Source organism: Fusarium redolens (assembly GCF_020744475.1).
Source record: "Fusarium redolens strain MPI-CAGE-AT-0023 chromosome Unknown BKA55scaffold_15, whole genome shotgun sequence".
NCBI classification, from domain to species: Eukaryota; Fungi; Ascomycota; class Sordariomycetes; order Hypocreales; family Nectriaceae; genus Fusarium; species Fusarium redolens.
In genome coordinates, this window is record NW_025763678.1 from 311,378 (window position 1) to 333,657 (window position 22,280).

The window sequence follows — 22,280 nt, forward strand, 5'->3', positions numbered from 1 at the left end:
AGATCCGAAAGACCCCAGCTCCTTGTCTCGATCCCAATCAGATCCCACCCTCGCCCTGATCCTCGCCATCGGAAGATCCAGCGCTCTCCCCGTCGGCAACGCGCAGCAAACCTAGATCGTGCAAACACTGCATGCACTCATCCGAGTCAACTCAGGAGCTCTTCTTCACCGCATCCAGTTCACACGGTTGAGGTACCTTGAGAGCCCATCGCTGTGTCACACAGTACTCGCAGTCCATGCATGTTTCCACGGGAAAGAGGAGACGGTGCATATCTCGCGGCCGTTTGCCCTGATGGGATACACAAGTGTCGCTTGCCTTGATGTGCGCAACGTGTCACGGCAAAAAAGACATAGTATCAGATTGCTCGCTGAAATGAACGCATCGCTCAGGGCGGAGGGTTATCCCAGGTAGGCAGGCATTAACGAGAATGTCCCGTTGGGCGTGGAGACAGTGAAGGCCACCTTTGGGCGGCCGATGCAATGAAAAATGAGAGGAGATGTGCCAGTCCGAATTAGCGCTTAGCAGTCGCATCGATGGTAGTGGCGTGGGAAGGGGACGACATCACGGACGTTGGGCACGCCAGTGAGGTAGCTCAGAAGTCGGTCGAAACCAAGTCCGAAGCCACCGTGAGGGGGGCAGCCCCAGCGACGCAGGTCGAGATACCAGGCCAGCTCCTTGCCCTTGTCGGAACGCTTGCTAGGAACTTCTAGACCAAGGGCCCGCATGTTCTCCTCGAGTTGAGGCAGACGGTGCTCACGCATAGAGCCTCCAGCAAGTTCACCCAGATGAGGAACCAAGAGGTCAAAGCAATCCACTGTCAGACCAGAGGCCGGGGATGAGGATGACTGGCGCATGTAGAATGCCTTGATATCCCGTGGATACTGTGTTATGAAGATTGGAACGTATGCATCCGTGGCCTCGTCATAACCGATCTTCTCAGCAAGGTACTTCTCATGTTCCGATTGTAGACCAGACCCCCATGTTGGCTTGTGCTCAAATTGGTCAGCAATAGGCTTGAGAATCTCAATGGCCTCACTGTACGTAATTCGAGGCCACGTCTTGGTGATGAGCATGCCTCGCCATCGACGATCCAGTTGTTCCTGGTCAACCAAGTCGTTGAATGCAAGACGCTCCGAAGGTTCCTTCGAGTCAAATCGGTTCTGTTCAAGCTCTTTGGCAGCATTGAGCTCCTTCAACCCGCTGGCCATTGAGTTCAGCATGCGCTGTGCTAGATTCATGACTTCCTCCATATCATGAACGAAACTCATCTCGGCCTCGAGCATGTAGAACTCGCTGAGATGTCTTGATGTATCGCTCTGCTCAGCACGGAATGTTGGAGATAAGGTCCAGACGTTACCGAGTGCTTGAGCGAGAGCCTCAAGATGGAGTTGAGAAGACACAGTCAGATACTTGGGATCACGGAAGAACTCACCAGGAGAAGATGCTTTAACAGCAAACGCTTCTCCAGCACCCTCACAATCAGAGGAAGTAATGATAGGGGGGTGCGTTTGCTGAAATCGCTCACGGAAGAAGAACTGTGTGAGCATGGCGGTGGCATCTGATCGAAGCCGTAGCATGGTCGAGTTCAGAGGCGTTCTTGGCCGCAGATGTGAGATAGTGCGAAGACTTTCAGGGGTCTGATATTTGTTCTGGATCGGGTATGTCTAGATATGTGTGAGAATAGACCTAATCCGAGGTATTCTGATGCTCTTGATAGACATACCATAGGATCAGAGCCTCCAAGAACCTCCACCTCTGAGACTTTGAGCTCAGGCTGTTCTGAGCCTGTTGATGTCTCGCCCTCGCTCGAAGCCTGAGATGTCACATCAATGCCAGATTGTTTTTTGCTCTCATCAACCCATGTGCCTTTTAGGCGGACAGCTGCGCCTGGACGCATACTGTAGACAAGTCAGTCGGTCGGGTGTCAATATGTGTGATTCAAGGCCTACATACTCTGTCGCTAGGTTCTTGTCCACGACCACCTGAACAGGTCGCATAGACGATCCATCGGTGATATCGATGAAGCGTACCCCTGAGCTCTTCCGCACTGATCTGACCCATCCGCAAACCTCGACATTAGGCACATGAGATGATGGGCCCCAAGTTTTAAGCTCAGCCACAGTTTTGATATCTTTCTGGCACTCGCCAGGGACCTTGACCGCATACGGTCTTCTTTGGGGCCATGATCTTCCCAATTTTGGCACTCTCGATGCACGAAACGATCTCATTGTGAGAGATGATGAGTCAGTTGGCTGTTCGAAGATATACGCAACAGAAGCTAATTCTGGAAGTGCCTATTTTCAATACCTAATCATCGAGCCCAAATTTGCTATGTTGGGAATCAGGTCCGCCTCAAATCGGAAACATGCGCGTAATGATAGAGAAATAATTACGCTTTTTGTCGGTGAGGTAGATGGGCTGAAGTAGTGTCGTGGAGTCTAACGCAAGGGATACCAGGTTTCGATGGAAGAATCGTTGGCTGTGGAGAAATTTTGGAAATATCATGGGCTGATCTAGGGTAACCTAATCGCCTTGCCGTCAGGCACTATGGATTGAATACGAAAGCAAAATCCAATGAGAATGGCCGGCTCGAATTTGGACTCCCGTTCTGGTCAAGTGCTGGGCCCCTAAAAGAGATGTACCGCATCGGATCTTCATTTTGCTGGGACGAGCTCGAGCTGAGATCGGGGAATGTCCCGTAGAGGTGTCAATGTCATGCTGACCAACTTAGAGTGGCTGGCTGCAAAGTTGAGGCGCCTTCGATAGGCACCTTACGTAGGAGGTACCTCGGAGCTCTGTAGCTCTAGCGATTGGTGCGTGCGTCGAGGTTCTTTGGTTTAGATTAGGTTAGGGTTGTTTGTTTGTTTGGTGGTTTAGTTATCATTTATTACCAACGAGACGGTACCTCACGCACGCACGCACACACACTCACCAAATTGCTGGGTCGCTAGGCTAGTCCCTGGTGTGCGTATCGTTGTTCAGGCAGGTGCAGGTGCAGGTGCACGACCCGAGCCAGTCTACTGGGACGCGCTTTCCTTGCTTGAAGCTAATTAAGCTAGAGCTACCTCATTTCGTCACATCGACAAAGCAATTGCCAACTGGGGAAGGCAAAAATAGATTCTCAGCTGGAATGGAAAAGGAAGGGACAAGGGACATGGAAGGGATGGATATCAGATATCAGACAGAGCCCCTTTCTTTCCACATTGGTTTCAGGGATACCTTACTATAGTTTCATCTCCAGTTCAAGACATGTTCTCTCTTCTCTTTCACCTCAACAACCTCGATTACAATGCACTATGCACCCACTTTGAGATCTCAGCCCACGGTCCATCACCGCCTGCAATCAGGATATAGTATCAAACAAACGTCAGTGACCATGATCTCGTCAACACTCCAATCAGATATTGCATCCACTCACCCTCTACAACCGTGCTTCTCACGAGACACAGCGAGACAAGACACCAACCCACCCAATCGAAACAAGCGTGTTTCTCGCGACTAGTTCGAAGCCAAAATGCGAACTCACCGATTTCCTCACACCAAAAGAAGAGACAGATCCCGACATCATTCGGTCCAAGAAAAAGCAAGCAGCCCACACCGCAACCTCCCGCACTATAGGTAGCATACAGTAGCATCTTGCCCCGGTACCAACCCTGTCTCAGCCCAGGCATCGTGACTGGGTTTTATGCGGTTTTCCATGTCTCACATCTTGAACCGATCGATTGCGCACTCTGCACAGTTTCCGTCCCAGCCAGCCCCAGCATGTGGGAATCCCTATCGTACAGAACTGGCTGTAGCTGTATGTACTGTACTTGATGAGGCTAGCTGGGATACCATATCCGCTCGCCCATGATCAATGAATGCATGAATCGACCTTGTCGATGCCGTCAGTCACTTCTCCAATACCCATGCTAATACTACTCCGTACCTTTTCTTCTCTCTTCCATTTTCTCGGGCCCCCATAGCGTAGCTGAGCCTCCTCGTCACAAATCACCCCGCAATCACAGTCACATCCATACTTCACCCTCTTTTCTTGTCTCTTTCTCTCACAAGTTGGTTTTGGTCCGCCGCCCTGGGTATCCGCTTAGACACAAGCTTCCACCAGGCGAGATGAAAGGGTGCCACAGATCTTGATTCGCAACAATGTCCCGGCCAGTTGTGTCTCAGGCTCGCCGATAAAGATCATCCTTCTCTATGGTCCTTGTCGTCAAACAGCCCAACCAGCGTGGTTGCTACCTCCGTCTTGAGATGGCGGCGGCGCCTGTGTCCCCGTGAGATCTTGCAGATGCTCCACGGTTCCCGACATTGGAGGCTCAGTGTAGCCCACCCTGGTTCCGTCAACTTGGATGTCGGTGCCCCTACTGCACTGTACGCCTGTGATGGTGGGCTGCGATCTGGTACGGCACAGATCCCCGGCCGACTACGATACGTGGTTCCCAGTCCCTGAGTCTTCTGATGGGCCCTTTTCTTGTCCCTTCCTATGGCTTGTCTTGATTCGTCAGGCCCTGCATTTGCTTTTTCGAGCTGCCCTGTACCATTTGCAGCTCGTACATCCTAAACTTGTCAGTACAAGACCTATATGCATGCTAGGACATGTCGTCAAGCGAAAGGTCCCCGTTTTTAGCACCTAAGTCTTGCCGTACCCATAAAGTGATGCTGGTCTGTTTTTCTTCTGCTCATTCTTTGGCTTGTTGCCTCGCCTCAGGCCGAGTCTGTTCTAAACAAGTGGTTCAGATCTTGAGTATGCTGGGTCACACAGCCCAGTGCCCATCCCTCCTTCTCGCTTGTCCCGGAGAAGCCAGTCTACCAGAATGTGAGTCCTTGGATCATGTCCGGTGACAGATTCCTCCACCGTGTTGTTTCTTCAGACTCACGGCCGAGTGTCCATATAAGACCTTGCTGCCCTTCATCGTAGTCCTTATTCCCAGCCCTTCTGTCCTCATCAAACCATTGCCACTCACTTTCACTACTCCTCCTCACCAAGCTAAGCATCTCAAACTTGGCACTTATTCTCTCACTATTGTCGTCATTGGCTTGATAGCGTCTTGACTACGAACCTGTTTAAAGCAGTATAAGTTCATACCGCTTGCTCATATCCAATCCCTTCATCATGGCTCCTCCAAGATCCAGCCGGGTGCGGCCTTCAGAGGTCGCAGCTGATACCAAGAGAAATTTCATTCCACTTGTTAAAAAGAACTATGGCGAAGTTTTCCCGCCATACTCCTACCTCTATCGACAGCCCATCACGCAACTCGCTATCCAGCGTCAGAAGCCTACGACTCGGCCACCCTCCTTCAGAATCGAAGTTGGAGACCCAGTCATGAAGGCATTGACCTATGCAGCCATGGACACACAACAAAGCGAGGCTATGGGAGGTCCTCGTGTGCGAATTCCGTTCATATGCGCTGCGAATGAACGGAGGCCCGGAGGTGATTGGGAAACTGGATGCGTCGGATATGAGGAGAAGCTATGCCGACGAAGTAACCTCTCAGCCACATTGAACACGCCATGGCCGAACTCGCCGGAACCCAACAACTACCCGATCCCATCACAGGGTGGTATCTTATCTGATGCTGTTGTGGTTTGCCGTGGACCACATGACCGCTACGACAGGCTGGAGAGCTGGTTTGACCTACCCGTCGTGTCGGTACCACCAACCCGATGGCCCAAACTCAAAGACACCGGACTCAAGTACTCTTTTGCAGAGGAACGTGAGATGACCCGCGATAAGCTTCGCGGAGCTCTCCGTATCTGTCTTTACAACGGATATGACCGTGTTGTCATCGGGGACTTTGGCTTGGGCAATGGTTACCGCAATCCTCCTCAAGAGTTGGCAGAGCTCTGGCGGGACGTCTTGCTTTTTGACCCAGATCTTCGGGGACAGTTTGCATACGTTGTCTTTGTCTTTGAAGACCCCCTCCAAAGCACAATGCGCCACATCATGGACGAGATTACCAAGAAGGAGAACAAGGGCAAATCTAGGACTGGATCCTCAAGCTCGTCTGGATCAAACAAAAGCCACAGTAGCGCTCCTACTGATCGCGAAATTTTCGAGCATGTCTTTAGTGCGAGTGAGGTTGACCGAGTTCTGCGACAGCCTGACCCACGATACGGACTTAACATGATTACAACATGATTTAGTTTGTATCAATCTGAGACAGATTCCAGAACACGGCTTGCCAACCCGAGAGCCCTGTCAGCGGACATCTTGAGTCGGGTCTGTCGACAAAGAAAAAACTTGTCTCAGGAAGATGAGCCTATGATGACTCTAAGAGTTAGTCATTTTTTGAGGCCGACCGACCTGGCGGGACCCTTGCGAAACGTTTCTTTTTATTTCAACTGCACTTTCCCGCATTCTGGCGGTCAACCGAGGAACGACGAAAAGTCAGCGAGCGCTCAGGACAATTTATGATACCAACCTCTGCAACCAATCATCCAAGGTCAATTATGAGGCAATGCAATGGATGAGGAATCTATGGGACACAGACCGGACGAGGTCAGGATAAACCCAGTGTTATGGGAGTTATGTTGGTTCTTCTTGCTATTATTGGTTGGGGTCAGTTGACAAGGAATTTCTTTTTCTTGGTGTTTGGGGTTTGAGTTGGGCGCCTTATTGATTCCCGATCTACAAGTGGCCCTGTCAGACTCCTGTATCACGACGAACAAATGATGGTATCGGCGTTGGGTGTGTCACATATATATTTAGCTCAGCTGTTTAAGGAATCTTGTTGCTATGTCATGTCGCACACGGAAACACTGCATGCTCTTTCACAGCCTCGATCTCCAATGTTGCTCGAGGATTTGACGTGGGAGTGAACTCGGCCGAGACCCCAGTCAGGCTGAGATGTGACAAATAGTCTATGGTCACCCTTGAGGAGCATCCCATCGGTCCTCAAGCACTGAGAAACAAGGACAGCAATTCCGAGGCGTTATCTGAATACCAGGGTTCATTGGAAGAAACATTCCCTTGCTGAATCCCTTCCGTTTCAACTAAACAAGGTGATATACGCAAGACTATTTGTCTGATATGATTATGACCCACCTATCAGCTCTCTTTGAACGCAGTTGAACCCTGGCTTGCACTGTAGTCACAACGTGCATGCGGGTACCCCCGAAGCTGCCGGAGGATTGATACATACTTTTCTAACGAAACAACTGCCAGGGCTGAGTATGCTGAGTATTAAGTTTAGACTTGTTCGGACTTGCTTCTCCTAAGTGCCCTGGGATGCTATGTCAGGCAAAAACTCATTTGTAATAGAGATAGATGTACATTGCTTATCTGACGTGGCTTTATAAGATTTGATGACTTTCGAACATACGACTCAACTGGATAGGTCATAACTAGTCATGAATCATATGAGGCTGACTACCGATGTCAGGAAGATACCTTCTGAAGGGGTAATCGAGGATTTAGCAGTGATCTTCAACCCGATCACCAAACTACCAATGCAAGATAAAGCACCCCCCTGAGTCAACTCACGACTGCTCATCAATCAAGGATATATACGTACGTCATACAGCGCTTGAAGTACAGCCTCGTGTGTAACGACAGGCGGGTCTTTAGCCGCGGATGGCCGCAGGGGAAAAGAAGACTACACTCAACCTGGACAACTACAGCAGATGCAGACGCAAATGCACGTCGACGATCATGGGTTGCTTTACTAGCGGCAGATCATATCCCACAGAAAACCTATCTGATGAATAAGACGAGACATCGCAAGCAAGGGTTTCGAGTTACATACAAACATGTACAGCGCCCTATGCTTTCCCCATGGGCTTGTAACAGTCTACAGCTTTATGCACCGCAATCTCTGTGTTCCCTTCTCCACCGCCTCTTCAAATCTTGTATCCAAAACTTTGTCAAATAAACGTTGCTCCCTCTCTCAGATTGTTGCACAAATCTCGATTGCGACACCATTACACGACATCAGCATCTCGTTACATCGCAGACCCTTTCCCACGAGGCGCAAAGAACGGTGAAGGGGACATACAGAGGAAGGAAGAAAGGACTGTGGTAATAATAAAGGGGAAACTGTGAAGTGGGGAGAGTTTTGTTTCAGAGGAGTCATGCAGAGGAGAGTCATGCAAAGAGGCGAGATGCAGTAACACAAAAATCTGACTGACCGCCTGAAAAAGAGATTGGCGAGATGACAACAGAGCTCTTTTCTGCAAGGGAGAAACACAGCCAGCCTTGTTGTCTTTGCGAGATAAGAAACAAGCATGAATGTAATGTTGCGGTGTAAGTTGTATACCTGAGTGTCTCCCATGTTACGGATAGACACATATATCGTGCAACAACAGACAGAAAGGACAGTGTCAATGACGAGACTGAGATGGACTCGACGATAATGTGTCGGTATATTCGTGCTACCCGCTACCTGTTAACGAATTATCATCTCTTCTCTCCTCCTGTCTCTCCCACCAAAGTTTTTGTTTCTGTTACATTACTCCATAAGATAAACGACCGCTGTTACCAAGATCCGATTCTATTAAGCTGCTGGACTTTTTCAACTACCAATAAGCTGGTCTTAAACCTGCAAAGTTTGACAAGCTTGCTGCCGTGTGCTCCTCACCGGACTCCTTCTTACGTTGTCCGCTCAACTGAAATGCTTGTTAGATCTTTCTGTTAATAAGCCATGATTAGAAAGAACTTACCTCTAACTGAACACCCTTGTGGATGTGTACCAGCCAATCCACGTAACTCTGAGCCTCATTGTTACGGTCTTCCACGAGCATACGAGCAAAGTCAAACTCGGCGCCATCAATGCCTTGTCGGGCGAGCTGGATCGTGAGGCCCTTTGAACCGCGCATCGTTCGGAGGAACTCGATAATGTTGCGGACTTGAGCGTTGAGGTGAGTCTCAAGTAGTGGTAGGGCCGATGTGTAAGGGTCAAGGCTCTTCAGAGAATCCTTGTCTTCACCAAACAGATCAGAAATAAGGTTAGGAGAAGTCTGTGAGTGGAACCAAAGGAGGCACTGTTGGCCATTGTCAACCAGGTACACACCACCAGGTTCAACTCGTGAGAATGATGTGCGGATCGCAGGTGGCATCTTTAGATGACCTGTCTCGGGGTCGGCGAAGCCCTCTTCAGGTGCCAGGTTGTGAACAGGAATCATTCGGGGGTAAAGATACAAGCTCAGCTCGAGAGCGCCCATAGAACGAAGCATTCTCATCTCATGGACTCTGCGGTCTGAGTTCTCGACACCACCCTTGAGTGCTCGGCACTTGAGGAGACCGAGGAGGTACATACAGTACTCCTTCAATCGCTCAGGCATGACAAGCTGTCCTGGAGGATGCTGTTGAGCGGCATGCTTTCGATAGCAAGCAAGAACGTCAATAGCCTTCTCACTCAGCCAGTGGCGGATATCCTTGAGGTTACTTGATGTAGTCGCCAACTTCGTGCTAGCTTCCTTGGCCAGCATACCAATGACGGCGTCTTGGTCAACAAACTTGAGACACTCACGGATACCTTGTTCGCGCGCACCCGATTCCTTAGAGGTTTCTGTAACGCTAGCAATAACATTTGAACATCGCACGCGGCGTTGACCTGAAGCCGTGGTATAAAGAAGAGCAGACTGGAAATGAGCATCAAGCTTAGGATCCAGTTTGCCATCGTAGCTGAAGCTGACACCCATTGCCTTATCAGCATCAATAACGCCAATTTCCAAGTCAGCACCAAAGGTGTGTTGAATAAAGTTGCCATGGTAGCCGGAGACTTGAAGACCGTTAGAGCATCGAACCTTCATAAGAGCTTGGAAGCCAGTCTCTCTAGTCACAGCGTGTGAGATCTCGAGTGACAGCTTTCGGCTGTCCCTCGCAGCGATGAAGTTAGGGTAGTAGAACGTTTCTCCGCCAGTTGTTGAAGAAACATGACCTAGGAAGAAGGCATTTAGTATAGGTTTCATGATACTACTTAAGACTGAGCTTACCAATAGTCGCAATATCAAGATAGCCACCGGAAGGAGCGGCAAGGAAGAAATCAGCACCAACACCGGAAGCAGCCATCTTCTCAGCAACCTTCTTCCAAGCCGGGTGCTCAGTTGTGTAGAGCTTCTTATCAATTTCACCTCCAGGGTGATTACCATTGTCACGCATGAAGAGACGACCAGGGCCCCAGGTTGGTAGCGCAGAGCAAGATGCCACAACCTTACCTCCTGTCGCCTCGAGCGCGGCAAGTGCTGAGTTCAGGGCGGCGAGAAGGGCGGGCTCGGGGTTTTTGATGGTAGAGAACATATCCGGAAGCCTAGTAAGCAGAGATGTAATCACATCCTTAGATTCATATGGGTCGACAAAGAGTCCCTCGCTCAGGGGTACGAAGGGATCCTCAAGATCAGGCATGATCATCATCTGAGCTTGATCCAGGGCAGGCTGTGCACTGTTAGTGAAACTGGCAATACAAGGATACCGTTCAACTCACGTTAACGTTGTAAAAGTGAATGTCCTTGTCGTACGTGACAAATCCAACCTTGGCGCCTTCTGGTATTCTACGTTTCGGCTCTCCATTCTCATCCAACTCTTGATCTTCACCACCATATAGAGCAACACGGATACCCTCACAGAAAGCCTCGACATAACCCTTGTTGTAAGATTCTTGGGTCACATCGATAAGGAACAACCATCGCAACCCCACCGGCTCCCTGGTCCAGTACTCTTTAGGCACCACAAACTCTACAGTTCCTCGGTGAAGCTCAGGCCGAGTGTCACGATCAACTCGGACACCTTGTGGATTGGTCGCAGAGAAATATTCGGTAGGAGTCTCATTGGGGTATGCGCAAAGGTTGCAGACAAACTTATTCCCACCTGAACGGAACATCATAAAGGGGTTCATATAAGCTCGGCATCGTCTGCATCGTGGGGGTCCAGCTTCACCGAAGTCGAGGACAGGAATTTCGGTTTCTCCGGCCTGCAGAGGAGCTAGCGGCTGCAGTAAGAGTCCAAGAGAAAGACCTGTAGCCTGCAGAGCGTCCTGAGTAGTGGGGATGTTGTTGAGTGTGAGCCGAGTGTATTTCGGTGATGAGTTGCCCTGATCGTATGCAACAAACGAAACTGTCGAGGGAGGAGGGACATGTCGTTCGAAGGTGGGATATACGTTCTTGAGGTAGTACTGCTGGATAGCATCTCGCGAGGCCGGTACGCTGGGCATGTCGTCAGGTGACACTCCCTTGGGTCCGCTGGTAGACACTGAGGCTGTATCGAGGCCCTCACCGACACCGGGTGTTCCAGCAACAGGACCAGGACCAAATGCTGGGTTAACCGGCGCACCAAACTGGCTCTGGCTTTGCATCTGAGGGGTTCCCTGGGGGCTTCCAAATTGACCTCCAAACCCGGGACCGCCAGGGACGCTGTCGAGAAACTGTGTAGCCGAGGTTCCCTGGGGAGGCATGCCATTGAAGGCTTGTGAGGAGCCGGTAGGTTCAACGGTATGGTATGCGTGACGGTCCTTCTTCTTCCTTCTCGCTGTGCCGTGTCCATCTCCCAAGTTCATTCCACCGAATTGAGTAGCTAGCGTAGCATCTTGTGACGGTGGAGCTTGACCTGGATGTCCCTGAGCCTGAGGAGGTGCATAACCATATCCGGGAGCTGGTGCGGGAGAGCCAGTCATAGGAGGAGGCGCCTGCTGGCCTCCAAGATATTGGGGTGCTCCATATGGTGATGCTTGTTGTTGGTAGGGTGAGGGAGCGATTGGCGGTTGGAACTGTTGCGCAGCGGGTTGAGATGTTCGGTTAGGGTCATTGGGGTCAATAACCTCGCCCTGGCCGAGAGCGTGGTACTGAGCGTAGTCGGCCATTACGACGTTGAAGCTCGAGAAGCGAAAGGGACGAAAGTATCGAGGACGAGTATCAATCTATCGGACGAGCGTGCGCCCAGTAAAGGAGACGTGGGGCAAGGAAATGTGCTGTAGGATGATGGGTGGCGGTAGCTCAAGCTTCAATAACACGGGACAAGAGAATTCCAGAAAGAAATTATATGCAGAAAATCACGAACATGGTCTCCCAAGTTCGCGCCCAAGCTGAATAACTTCTTTTCTTCACCGAAGATTCCAGGAGCAGAATCGAGATGCTATCTATAATGATAGGTGTCCTGCCTCGCTGGCCTTTTCTGGGTGTACCTTCCGGTTGGACATTCTGGGCGATCGTGTTCCGTGTCCCACCTTACTCTGATTGGCAAGGCTTGAAGTATAAATTTGAAGATACACTGTACATATGGACTGTGATCTATAAGACGGGTCATGTGATGCTTCACCATCAATTGATAAGTGCAAGTAATGATGCGGATAGCCAACGATATGATGCCATAGATCTCCGTCAACGGTTGGGTAAATTATATTGTGTTCGGATACTTGTCGGAGGCTCCCAAACGTTATGAAGAGTATTCAAGTCATGTGTCATCCTCAACTTGGGAGCCCGCCCAATGTGCTGATGCTAACCTACAGCTGTAGAGCCATTGACTTTTGCGTTATGATAACGTCTTCCTGTGTGCTCTTAAGACCATTAGAGAATGGCCTTGCTTTCTATGGTAAATGAGATACTTCTGAATATCATTTTTATGATCCTAATTGTTTTTATACATGTTGTGTCGGTTGCTCTACTGGCAGTGATGTTATTGTGATGTCGACATTTACTGATGAGCTTTATCACTGGAAATAAAGATAAGCTCCTTGCTACATATGAACGACGTCTTACTGCAACCCAAGGAGAAGCCCACAGTCAGACTTGATAACACAACCTCGTAATCGAGTTAATGGTGCTGCTTTGGGAAAACAGGCCAGACTGTGCCTAAAGAGCCCACGATTACGGGTGGATGATTATGTCCTCATCATGTAGCGGCGACCAAAAATATTGTACAATTTCCAAGCCAAGGTAAAAAACTTGCATCTTAAAATAGCTATTTATTTCTCAACCATGTTGTAAATTTCGTGTGATTTAGTACACAGATGATAAGGCTGTTGAGTTGGGCGCAAGCTCTCATGATGCCACGTCCTGCCCCTCACTTGACGTAAGGCGTCCGTCAATTGCAAAGATGGAGCGCAATATGAAGCTTCGAAGTGGTTTGAAATATTACTATGATGAGGCTACAGGATGCTAACCTGCTCCCCTTTGAAGTGCTATAAGAAAGTCAAAGCCCGGTTAAAAAGGTGAGGAATTGCAAGTGCCCCAAGTCAGATCTGTGTCTCAGCAGCTGCTTGGCCATTTAAATGACCTACGTACATTAAGTAGTTTACCATAAGTGCTAGTTAATCATATACGAAGAAGTAATATTCATCATATGTATGGAAGCGAGGGAGAAGAAATCTTAAAAAGTACCTGAATACAAGATCACGAGATGTGTAGATGTGAATCGTAGAATAACTCACCATCTGGCGTTGATTCTTTGACGCCTCCGACCGTGTAAGTCGTGATGCAACATCTTCGCCCTCTCAAGAGCCGATGGTGATGTTTTGTTCAACGAAAAAAAAGTAAAAATGTACTTAAGTTACATCTCGATACTTTCCGAAAACTAAGTGATGCAAAATTGGCTTGTGTTGTGGTGTGTGGTGGTTTAACGATTAGACAGTGGTGGGATGCGGATAGCTTCAGAAACGACGCGCGATGTCGAGAAATGGACTTGCGAGTGACTTTGAGCGATATGGATTATATGTTCATTGAATCGAGCCGGAACAACGTAGAAATTACACTATCATGGTCGCTGTTTCTTAAAAAGGCATTGAAAAGCTTCACAGGAGCATATTCATTACTGTATCAGTGGTAATTCGGAATGCGACAACGAGCATGGCTCATTCAATCGCCTGTCAACGGCTCTCGAGCGCGAGGGAAGCCTCATATATCAGTCGCAACAAGTCAACGAATCCTCCACCTCATTTGGAACGCAAAAGATTGCCCGAGACTCGCAAGAAGACAAAGAAATCGAGTCATTCATCTCTTGGAGGACGGTCGTCGAAGAAGCGAGAGAATCGAGGGAAATGGATGCTCGGGGGCATGAGTTGCGCTCGCATTTTGCCAGACTCTAGATCACACAGAGGTACACCTCACCCGAGGTGATGTCTGGACTGGCCAATCAGAAAAATGGTCACTTGCCCAGGATTTTTTGGTGCCCCATTTTCCTCAAATGCCATATCTTGGAGGGTCCAGGCTTGGCATCTCTCTAACTTTGATGAGCTGGATGTGGCTGGACTGAAATAGTGCAAGAGATTTGTGAGTTATGCAGAAAGCTGTGGCCAATCCAAGAACACGATAAGATAGTTCACGTGCGTTATGAAGATCTTGTCGCCCTTGTGCACTCTTTTGTGCAACAGCATGCCAGCGGGTGCTAGCTAAGAGTGTATGCGCATTTTTGGTGTGGCGCTTTAAAAATGCCCCTCCTCCCAATCGGGGCAAGTGGGCCTATGGCAGGTGAGCAAGACGGGAGAGTCGCGAAGATGTAAGAGGAGAGCAGAGCAGGAGCAGGAGCTTGGGGAGGAGAGTGATTGCGCTCTGCCCCCGCCTAATATATAAACATGCCCCGTCCCCTCCACGCGCCCGACGAGATAGTTCTACTCGTCGTTTGCTCTTCAGTCTCTTAAACGTCTTCCGAAGCTTTCAATCGTCTCTAAACGTCTTTGTCGCGTCTCATTTATCATCTCAACTACTCGTCTTTATTCAAAGCATCTCAACCCACACAACCCAACACAATGCCTCCCAAAGCCGCTGCCGCCGCTCCCAAGAAGTCTGGCCATGCCAGCTATCAGGTGAGTTCATTTATTCTCAAGATGATTCATCCGAATCGATTGTTAACGTTTTATTTCAGGACATGATCACTGATGCCATTGTCAACGTATGTGAATTCTGAAAGTTCCCCGTCCATGTCGCGTCCACCGTCGCGCACTCAGTCTTCGGTCGCGGATGAGGCTATCGCCACGCGCCCGGCCGACCACTTTGCCTTGCTCATTTTCTTTCATTCATTTTCACTCACTAACGTGCTTTCTTTGCATTCAACAGCTCAAGGACCGAAAGGGCTCTAGGTAAGCTTCCCTTTTCTTTTATCATCGCCGCGACAACGCACATACGTTGTCGCTTTCCACTTCCCTCTATTCCCAACAGTTGCTGACTCGCCACACAGCCGTCAATCCTTGAAGAAGTATGTCAAGGCCAACAACACTCTCAATGTCACCGACAACATGTTCGACTCTCTTTTCAATAAGGCCTTGAAGGCTGGTGTCGATAAGGGTGTCTTCGAACAGCCCAAGGGTCCTTCCGGTGGTACCAAGCTCGCCAAGAAGCAGCCTGAGACTAAGAAGCCCGCTGCTCCTAAGAAGCCTGCCGCCGAGAAGAAGGAAGCCGCCGAGAAGCCTGCTGCCAAGAAGCCTGCTGCTAAGAAGACCGCCGCCCCCAAGAAGGCTGCTACCGAGAAGAAGGCTGCTGCTCCCAAGAAGGCCGCCGCTGAGAAGAAGACCACCGAGAAGAAGGCTGAAAAGGCCGAGAAGGCTGAGAAGCCCGCTCCCGCCAAGAAGGCCGCCGCTCCCAAGAAGGCTGCTGCTACCAAGAAGGTATGTAATCCTCTGTCACTCCTCACACTTTTCTAACATTCTACCCAGGCCGACAAGGCTGAGAAGCCCGAGACCGCTCTTACAAAGACAAAGACAGGTCGCGTCACAAAGACCACCAAAGCAGCGCCTGCAAAGAAGGCTGCTGCACCTAAGAAGGCAGCACCCAAGAAGGCCGCTGCCAAGGCGTAAATGACGCTGAGCAGTATTGAACTTTAATTAATGACGACCACGGCGTTAAAGGATCTGTTCACGGCAAGGGCACGGAAAGTACGGCTACTGGTATTTTGATGGTTTGGTTCGGAGCGCGGGATTATCGGCTGTTTGTTTACACGCGCACGCGAAGACTCGCGTCTGTATGATTCTACCCTCAGCCATCTCATTATTTTGGAGGTGGTACACTAGAAGTGAGGGCCATTTCTATGCGATTATGTCCCTTGTATTCTTATCTTATTCGACATGACAAAGTTTTCTTACGGCGTGTCAGGGTTTGAAACAATGCTGGAGAGGATAGTCGGCGTGTTTTTGGAGAGGGCAAAAGTCTCGGTTGTGGGCGAGGAAGGGTTGCGATTATACCACTGTCGCTGTTTTGAGTTATTCGATTTGAACTACGCAATGAACATATTTGAAATCATTTTTCATTTCGTGATAGTTAATGATTTCCGAATATTCTGTGAGGCATGAGCTGTCGCGTGTATGTGACGCGCTGTCTTAGGGCTTGTTTACGTGGGTTGAGGTGAAGCGTGTCTCGACTCAGTCTTTGCCAGGGGGTTTCGCGTGGGTCGCCAACATCTGACTGCCGAACGAAACAATAGACTACGTGGAGGAAAAGGCGGCCTTGGGCGTCTAACTTTTTAGATGGGTAGGAAATGAGCGCAATCTAATACGATAGTTGCCTGTTGGTGGTCTGAAAGTGTCGAGCATTTACGCGTCAGCCATGTTCTGCGTGTAAGTGAGTCTTGGTATATTCGTATTCGTAGTTTCTGAAGCGTAAGTGCACATTCCAAGTCTTACTCGGCACAATAGACTTGTTACTTCGAGACAGGAGCTTTCTAGTCATTCGTCATAGTTGTCATCTTGCCTTGGCTGAGGTGTTGGCACTCGCCGCCATATCATGGTTGAGTGTGTCGCTGACCTGCTGGTGAGGAATTGTAGTCGAGAAAAGTGGAACCATGAAACTTTTGAGTTGGCACCCGTGGTGTCTCTCTAAAGAGACAACTCACCCCTCAAGCCCAGCTCATGCTGAGGACTTGAGTAGGAGAACAGGAATAACTCAGAAAAGTCTAGGTAAAGAGTGCTTTTTACAGACAATAAGGTGGCTCATTTGACGGTCTATTTGGCCAAGATATAGAGCCTACAGTACTCTTCGCACATTGTCAGGAAGACACATTGGATCTCGGCGTCTATTCAAAACCGTATCGTCCGGGGCGTGAGACGAGACATTTCAGCTACAGTAGATCTCGACCTGTCGTCACAACTCACGTGTCTCAGGTCCCAACGTGAAGCTTAACCAAACGCTCGTACCTGTACTTCCTTGCAGTACAGATTACCGAGCGAAGAGCTATGACAGTACGTATCCTGTTTGTAGGGACCACAATGCCCAACGTCAGCGGTATTTCTGCCCCTCGTAAGCTCCCGGCTGGCCCGTGCTTCTTCATGCCCGATCAATGATCATCGCCTGTTCGTTCTGTTTCGTTCTCTTCGGTCGACTCTGTTCGTTGTCTCTCCCCTGTCCAGCCTAAGGTAAGCTTCCGTTTCGTGCCACGGACGGTTCATCCCCTGAAAGTGACTCGATTCTGCGCTGGGTCCAGGCACCGTTAGCGATAAGATATTAGCCCTGAAGGCGCTGACGACTTCAGCCCACTTTGGACGCCTCTTGAGTGGCATCGCCAGATTTCTTTTCCTTTCCCAGTGACTCAAGACCTTATTTGGTACAGGCAACAGTTCAGGTTGTGTGTGCCTTAGCATTCTTGCCGCGACGTCCCCTTGCAGCTCCTGACCGATCGTTCCGGGGCCACTTCCTGCGCTGTGCTACGCCTGAACCTCATTTCCTCACAAGGCTACCTACGGTACCTTACCTACAAGACCTGTGCCTTGACTGATCTCAAAATCTATTCTCGCGTTGTTCTGTCTCGTCCCGTCTCATCTGCGCTGCGCTGTTATTGTCGCTTCCATTAACGCCTAACATCCTCCGCTCGGTTTTCCCGTCTTGGCCGCCTACCCAAGCTCTTGCCCGGCTGTGCCGAAGATGGCGGGCAGTCTCTGTTTGCATGCGCCTTGACCTATTATCGCATCAGAATCACCTCTCCATCCTCCTCGTGACGCAAACGATAAGCTTGAACTATAGCAGAACGAGACGAGACACGCCAAAAAGATCACCTGAGCCGATCGCGCAGAGAATCTAGCCACTATGGCATCGTCTAATCCGTTTCGCAAAAGTGCTGCCTTTACGGTAGACACAGCTTCTTTTCCCAACTCAACATCCTCTGCCGCTTCTCGTTTCCCTGCTCTCGATCAAATTGAAACAGCACCTACTCCTCCGCCTCCGACCAGCTTCCAGCAAGCTAGCTCGTCGACGATTGACTCGAAATCTAAGATTACCAAAAACGTCCGCGTACTATCACCCCCGCCGCTGTCTCCCGACTCTCCCGAATGGGCATTCGCGGCACCTTCTATTGCGCAACAAACTACGAACCAACAGAATGAGGACGATCCGTTCGATGCGACTTCTACCGACGATAGCGATCGCGAAATGGTAGCTGCGGCTGCCCATGGCTATGCTCCGAATGGCGGTCAGGGCATAGGAAACCCGTTCAGCAAGACATTACGTAGCGTTGACTCGCCCGTCGCAGAACAAAAGCTTGAGCAGGAGCGCAAAGAAGAAGGCCATGCGCTCAAGGCTGCTAATACGGCCAGAAGGTCTCTGGACGTTAATTCTTTCAAGCGATTGCTGATGACGGGTAATACGGAGTCGGACAAGTCTTCGCCGCCGAAAATCCGACAGTCGATGCCACCACCAGCGAAAAACACAAAAGACCGACCGTCTGTTTTCCGAAGAATCTCACACGACGATTCCAAAGATATATCGGCCCCCGAGAATGCACTCCAAGAGGCATCTCTCATTTCTGAAGAAGCTTCGGATACCCCGGAAGATGATATTGATCAAGAAAACGTTTCTGACTCAAGCGCTTCTGCCCAGCTGAGCTCAAAGAACAGCAAGAAACCGCCGCCGCCACCTAGCTCGCGACATGGGAAGTCCATCAAGCTGGATCTGGTTGGTCAGACATCTCCAGAACCTCTTGCGACACTGTCATCAGATATGAACAAACCGCTTCCGCCCGCGCCGGTGAGAAGAAGCATGGAAGAAGGAGGCGAGTCGCCGTTTGATCGCGAAGCAGCTGGCAAAATTCCAGAGGCTGAAGGCGATGTGGGTTTAGCATCGCCAGAACCATCAGGCGGCGGCCGAAAAGCGGTTCCTGCACCACCACCTCGACGAGGTCACGCGAGAGGAGAGAGCAAGGCCTATGCGTCTGGTCTAGGCTTGACACAGCAGCAATTCGTGTACAATGAAGAGAACTTGTCACGGTCATCGTCTATGAGATCCCGACCTGAGCACAACCGACGTGACTCACATGCAGCAGCACCTCCACCACCGCCACCAAGATCTCACCACACCTCAAGACAGTCGACGCAGATACCATCAGGGGTGGCCTCAAGCCTCACGGATCTGAGCCAATCGTCATCATCTCCGGCTCCATCCCTGGATGTCGATATGAGCACCACTTCCACGCCATCACAGCTGCGTCAATCTTCCACGGTCGAGTTAACACCACCGAGAGATACGCAATCAGGAACACATCAGCCTGTGACGACGACAAAATCTTGGGCTCCACCACCACCACCTGCGCGAAACACATCTGTTCGACGGCCTGCGAGTATCAGAAGTGTTGATAGCAGTAGCCGACGAATATCGTTTGAATCAAAACCTCATAATCAGATGGCACCACCCCCACCACCTCGACGGCAACGAGGCAGCAGCCGTGGCAGCGTCGATGGACCTCGGAGGACGAGTCTTGATGGTGTAGGGAAGGCTGGATCGAGTCAAGTGGCCGAGGAGGAACCTGACAATGTCGCAGCGACAGTCGGCTCGGGTCCCACATCTCCGCAATCGGCAAACGAGCCAGGGAAGAGTGTTGACATCTTGGCTGACCTGGACGCCCTACAACGAGAGGTGGACGCCCTGCGGGGGAAACTAGGATGACGAGATGCACGCACATACGACGGAAATGCATGAAAGTGAATGGAAGCGTGTTGGAATGTGTTGATGGTTGTACAAAAGAGGAGCGTGGCGACATGCAGTCGATGCTTTAGTCTTACTGGGAGCTGAGGATGAACGAACGAACATAATATGTATGGATGTGACATTATGCGGGCGTTTTCATGGACAGGACTCTGGCACGATAGAGTTGTGTGATTGGCCTTTGTTCTACTTTATCTGTATGGGAAAAGGTGTTGTAGATGAATATCATGATGTCAGGCATGGCGATTGTTTGAGTTAGTTGTCAGAGACAGACATTAGCATAATGGAAGTGATGTTTGATGATCATGATGAGAGTTGAGGATTGTATGCATTCTGTCGTACTCTTGGATGACCGTGTTGGTGTAGTGCTCCCCTCGCCTCTACTCAGCCACCAGGACACATACAGTGCAGTAGGTACACACACACTACCGATGGACTTAGATATGAGTCGTCAGGGACACCCTTGTCATGAGCTAGCTGTTTAGTAGTTTGGCGTCTGAACCCCGAAGGATCCGTGACAGTTGAAACAGATGACCATGAAAGTGTAATTGTTTTTAGTGAGCACCAGAGCATAACAATACTATTGTAAGTATTTGCGAACCCTAATTAACTTATTTTATTTCTCTATTCTATTCTATTCTTTTCCACAAGGTATTCTTGTTGGACTACGTAGCCTACTCACTCCGTCATGTCGTATTGGGCGACATGATCAACGTAGTGAGAGGGGGCAGGGGGCATCTCTGGCTTGTGATTGGGGGCAATGATCTTCACTGCGACTAGGGGAATTTTGCCAGAGGGCGCACGGGATGGAGGGTTCTTTTTTTCGAGAAGGTCTGCCAGGGACATGGATCTTCACTACTACTGTACCTTCAGTACCTCCAACAAGACAAAGTATCGTAACTTGTCCACTCGATGAGGCGAGTCGGTGAGGGGAAAGGTCAAACTTTGGCACGGCATACCTATCACTTTATACAGATTAAGATCTTGAGATACTAAAGTACTGTACTTATTTGTAAAGTTTAACCAAGTGACTAATACCAGGTACCTGGTTCATATACCGTATTGGACAGGCGGTATACTAGCAAGTTAATGTAACAGATCCCACTTGGACCCAGATAGTGACAGTGACCCCTCTTCTTCAAACGGTCAAATGGGTCAAGGTAGAAATAAGTTGAAGCTAACAAGCTGTAAGTAAGTGAGGGAGGGACCTTGTATGGTATGGATGGATACGTCCCCATCACGACAGCTCAGCTTGTGTCACGCTCTCCCTCTCTACGGTAATGCAATGCATTGCATTTACCAATCTATCTGAGGTATAGTACCTGTTAAATAACCCAGCAAGGTAGCACTCGCCTTATCTTACCTCACTCTTCCTCCTTTGTCTCGCCTCCTCTTCTTCTTCTTCCTCTCTTACATTATTTCCCTCGCTATTAAAACAACATCAACTTCCCTTCTTCTCTGCAAATACATAACTCATCCCCCGTAGACCTCGACTTTCTCCTTGACAACACTCCTCTTTAATCAGCATCTCTCTTCTCTTTCTTCTCTTGTTGGACCCATCTCTGTATCTAAGACTCCATCTATCTTTACTCGTCTACATTTACATGCCTCTTTGTCTCTGATACCGTCTCACTCGTGCTGTCTCAACACTCTTCACTTTGACTCTCTCATAAGACACTCAATCATTCTCACTTTCACTCATCACTCATCCTACAATGTGCTACGCCAACCTCGGAACTCTCATCTGTCGAGCCTGCGGCCGCCGCGTTGGCGAACAACCCGTAGGAACATCACCCTGCCTCACCGTCTGCGGTAAATACGTCTCACGCGTAACTGGCACCGTAGTCAGCGGCGAGTGCGGTGTATGCAGCGATGCAAAAGAGCAGAGGAGCCAAATGACCGTGAGGCTAAACCGGGCTTTCAGCAAGTGACGCACTGGAGGTCCAATGCGGCATTATTCAACCCTCCAAGTCATCTATAAGGTACCCTACCTGCTGTAAGATAGGATGATAAGCTCTGCTTACACTATCTGGGAAGAGACAACCCTGTACTGACATACTTAACAAGAGGGATTCAGGCTCTATCAAGCGCAAAATGGCATTGTCTGCAACTCGGCTCTTACGGGATGGTTATACCCGTACGAAAGCCGGAACTCATACAATGAGGCCATACCGCCCACTAGTTTATTTCTGTTCGATAACATTTCCACGCTTTACGACTCATGGTCTTACGATTTACGGCGGCGTTCACGGCATAATGCTCAGTTTCAGTTTGGTACACGAATTAGATGGAGCATAAGAGTTACTTTCTGTGTTTGACGGCAGCAACAGACGTTCATTGCTGGGCTGTCTTTGTATTCTCATTACTACTATACCCATGATCACTATTATTCAACAAATTCACGATAACGGCATGCTGCTGCATGTGCCACGCGACAGGGCGTCGTGTGGAGTTATCG

At 49.7% G+C, this 22,280-nt stretch overlaps 6 protein-coding genes across 6 annotated transcripts; 3 read left to right on the plus strand and 3 right to left on the minus strand.

The window, feature by feature from the left end:
- Nucleotides 1-267: 267 nt before the first annotated feature.
- On the minus strand, nt 268-2,185 carry BKA55DRAFT_707177 (uncharacterized protein; the record flags this gene model as incomplete). Its single annotated transcript, XM_046200708.1, has 4 exons — nt 268-1,665; nt 1,725-1,899; nt 1,955-2,136; nt 2,168-2,185. The coding sequence occupies 4 exons, from the start codon at nt 2,183-2,185 to the stop codon at nt 520-522; spliced, it is 1,521 nt and encodes a 506-aa protein (XP_046045387.1). The 3' UTR covers nt 268-519.
- Nucleotides 2,186-4,183: 1,998 nt separating this feature from the next.
- Nucleotides 4,184-4,993, minus strand: BKA55DRAFT_543059 (uncharacterized protein; the record flags this gene model as incomplete). Its single annotated transcript, XM_046190545.1, has 2 exons — nt 4,184-4,530; nt 4,876-4,993. 2 exons carry the CDS (start codon nt 4,991-4,993, stop codon nt 4,184-4,186), a joined length of 465 nt encoding a protein of 154 aa, XP_046045388.1.
- A 118-nt stretch (nt 4,994-5,111) lies between these two features.
- On the plus strand, nt 5,112-6,137 carry BKA55DRAFT_520194 (uncharacterized protein; the record flags this gene model as incomplete). The annotated part of the gene is made up of 1 exon (XM_046188398.1): nt 5,112-6,137. The coding sequence occupies one exon, from the start codon at nt 5,112-5,114 to the stop codon at nt 6,135-6,137; it is 1,026 nt and encodes a 341-aa protein (XP_046045389.1).
- Nucleotides 6,138-8,641: 2,504 nt separating this feature from the next.
- On the minus strand, nt 8,642-11,790 carry BKA55DRAFT_520504 (uncharacterized protein; the record flags this gene model as incomplete). Its single annotated transcript, XM_046188430.1, has 3 exons — nt 8,642-9,876; nt 9,932-10,370; nt 10,420-11,790. 3 exons carry the CDS (start codon nt 11,788-11,790, stop codon nt 8,642-8,644), a joined length of 3,045 nt encoding a protein of 1,014 aa, XP_046045390.1.
- Nucleotides 11,791-14,459: 2,669 nt separating this feature from the next.
- Nucleotides 14,460-16,156, plus strand: BKA55DRAFT_577692 (linker histone H1 and H5 family-domain-containing protein). Its single transcript, XM_046193629.1, has 4 exons — nt 14,460-14,727; nt 14,787-15,000; nt 15,099-15,525; nt 15,574-16,156. The coding sequence occupies exons 2-4, from the start codon at nt 14,882-14,884 to the stop codon at nt 15,712-15,714; spliced, it is 687 nt and encodes a 228-aa protein (XP_046045391.1). The 5' UTR covers nt 14,460-14,727; nt 14,787-14,881; the 3' UTR covers nt 15,715-16,156.
- A 1,776-nt stretch (nt 16,157-17,932) lies between these two features.
- Nucleotides 17,933-18,943, plus strand: BKA55DRAFT_476341 (uncharacterized protein; the record flags this gene model as incomplete). Its single annotated transcript, XM_046186171.1, has 1 exon — nt 17,933-18,943. A coding segment is annotated over one exon (1,011 nt), but the record flags the coding sequence as incomplete, so codon positions are not given.
- Between the last annotated feature and the right edge of the window lie 3,337 nt (nt 18,944-22,280).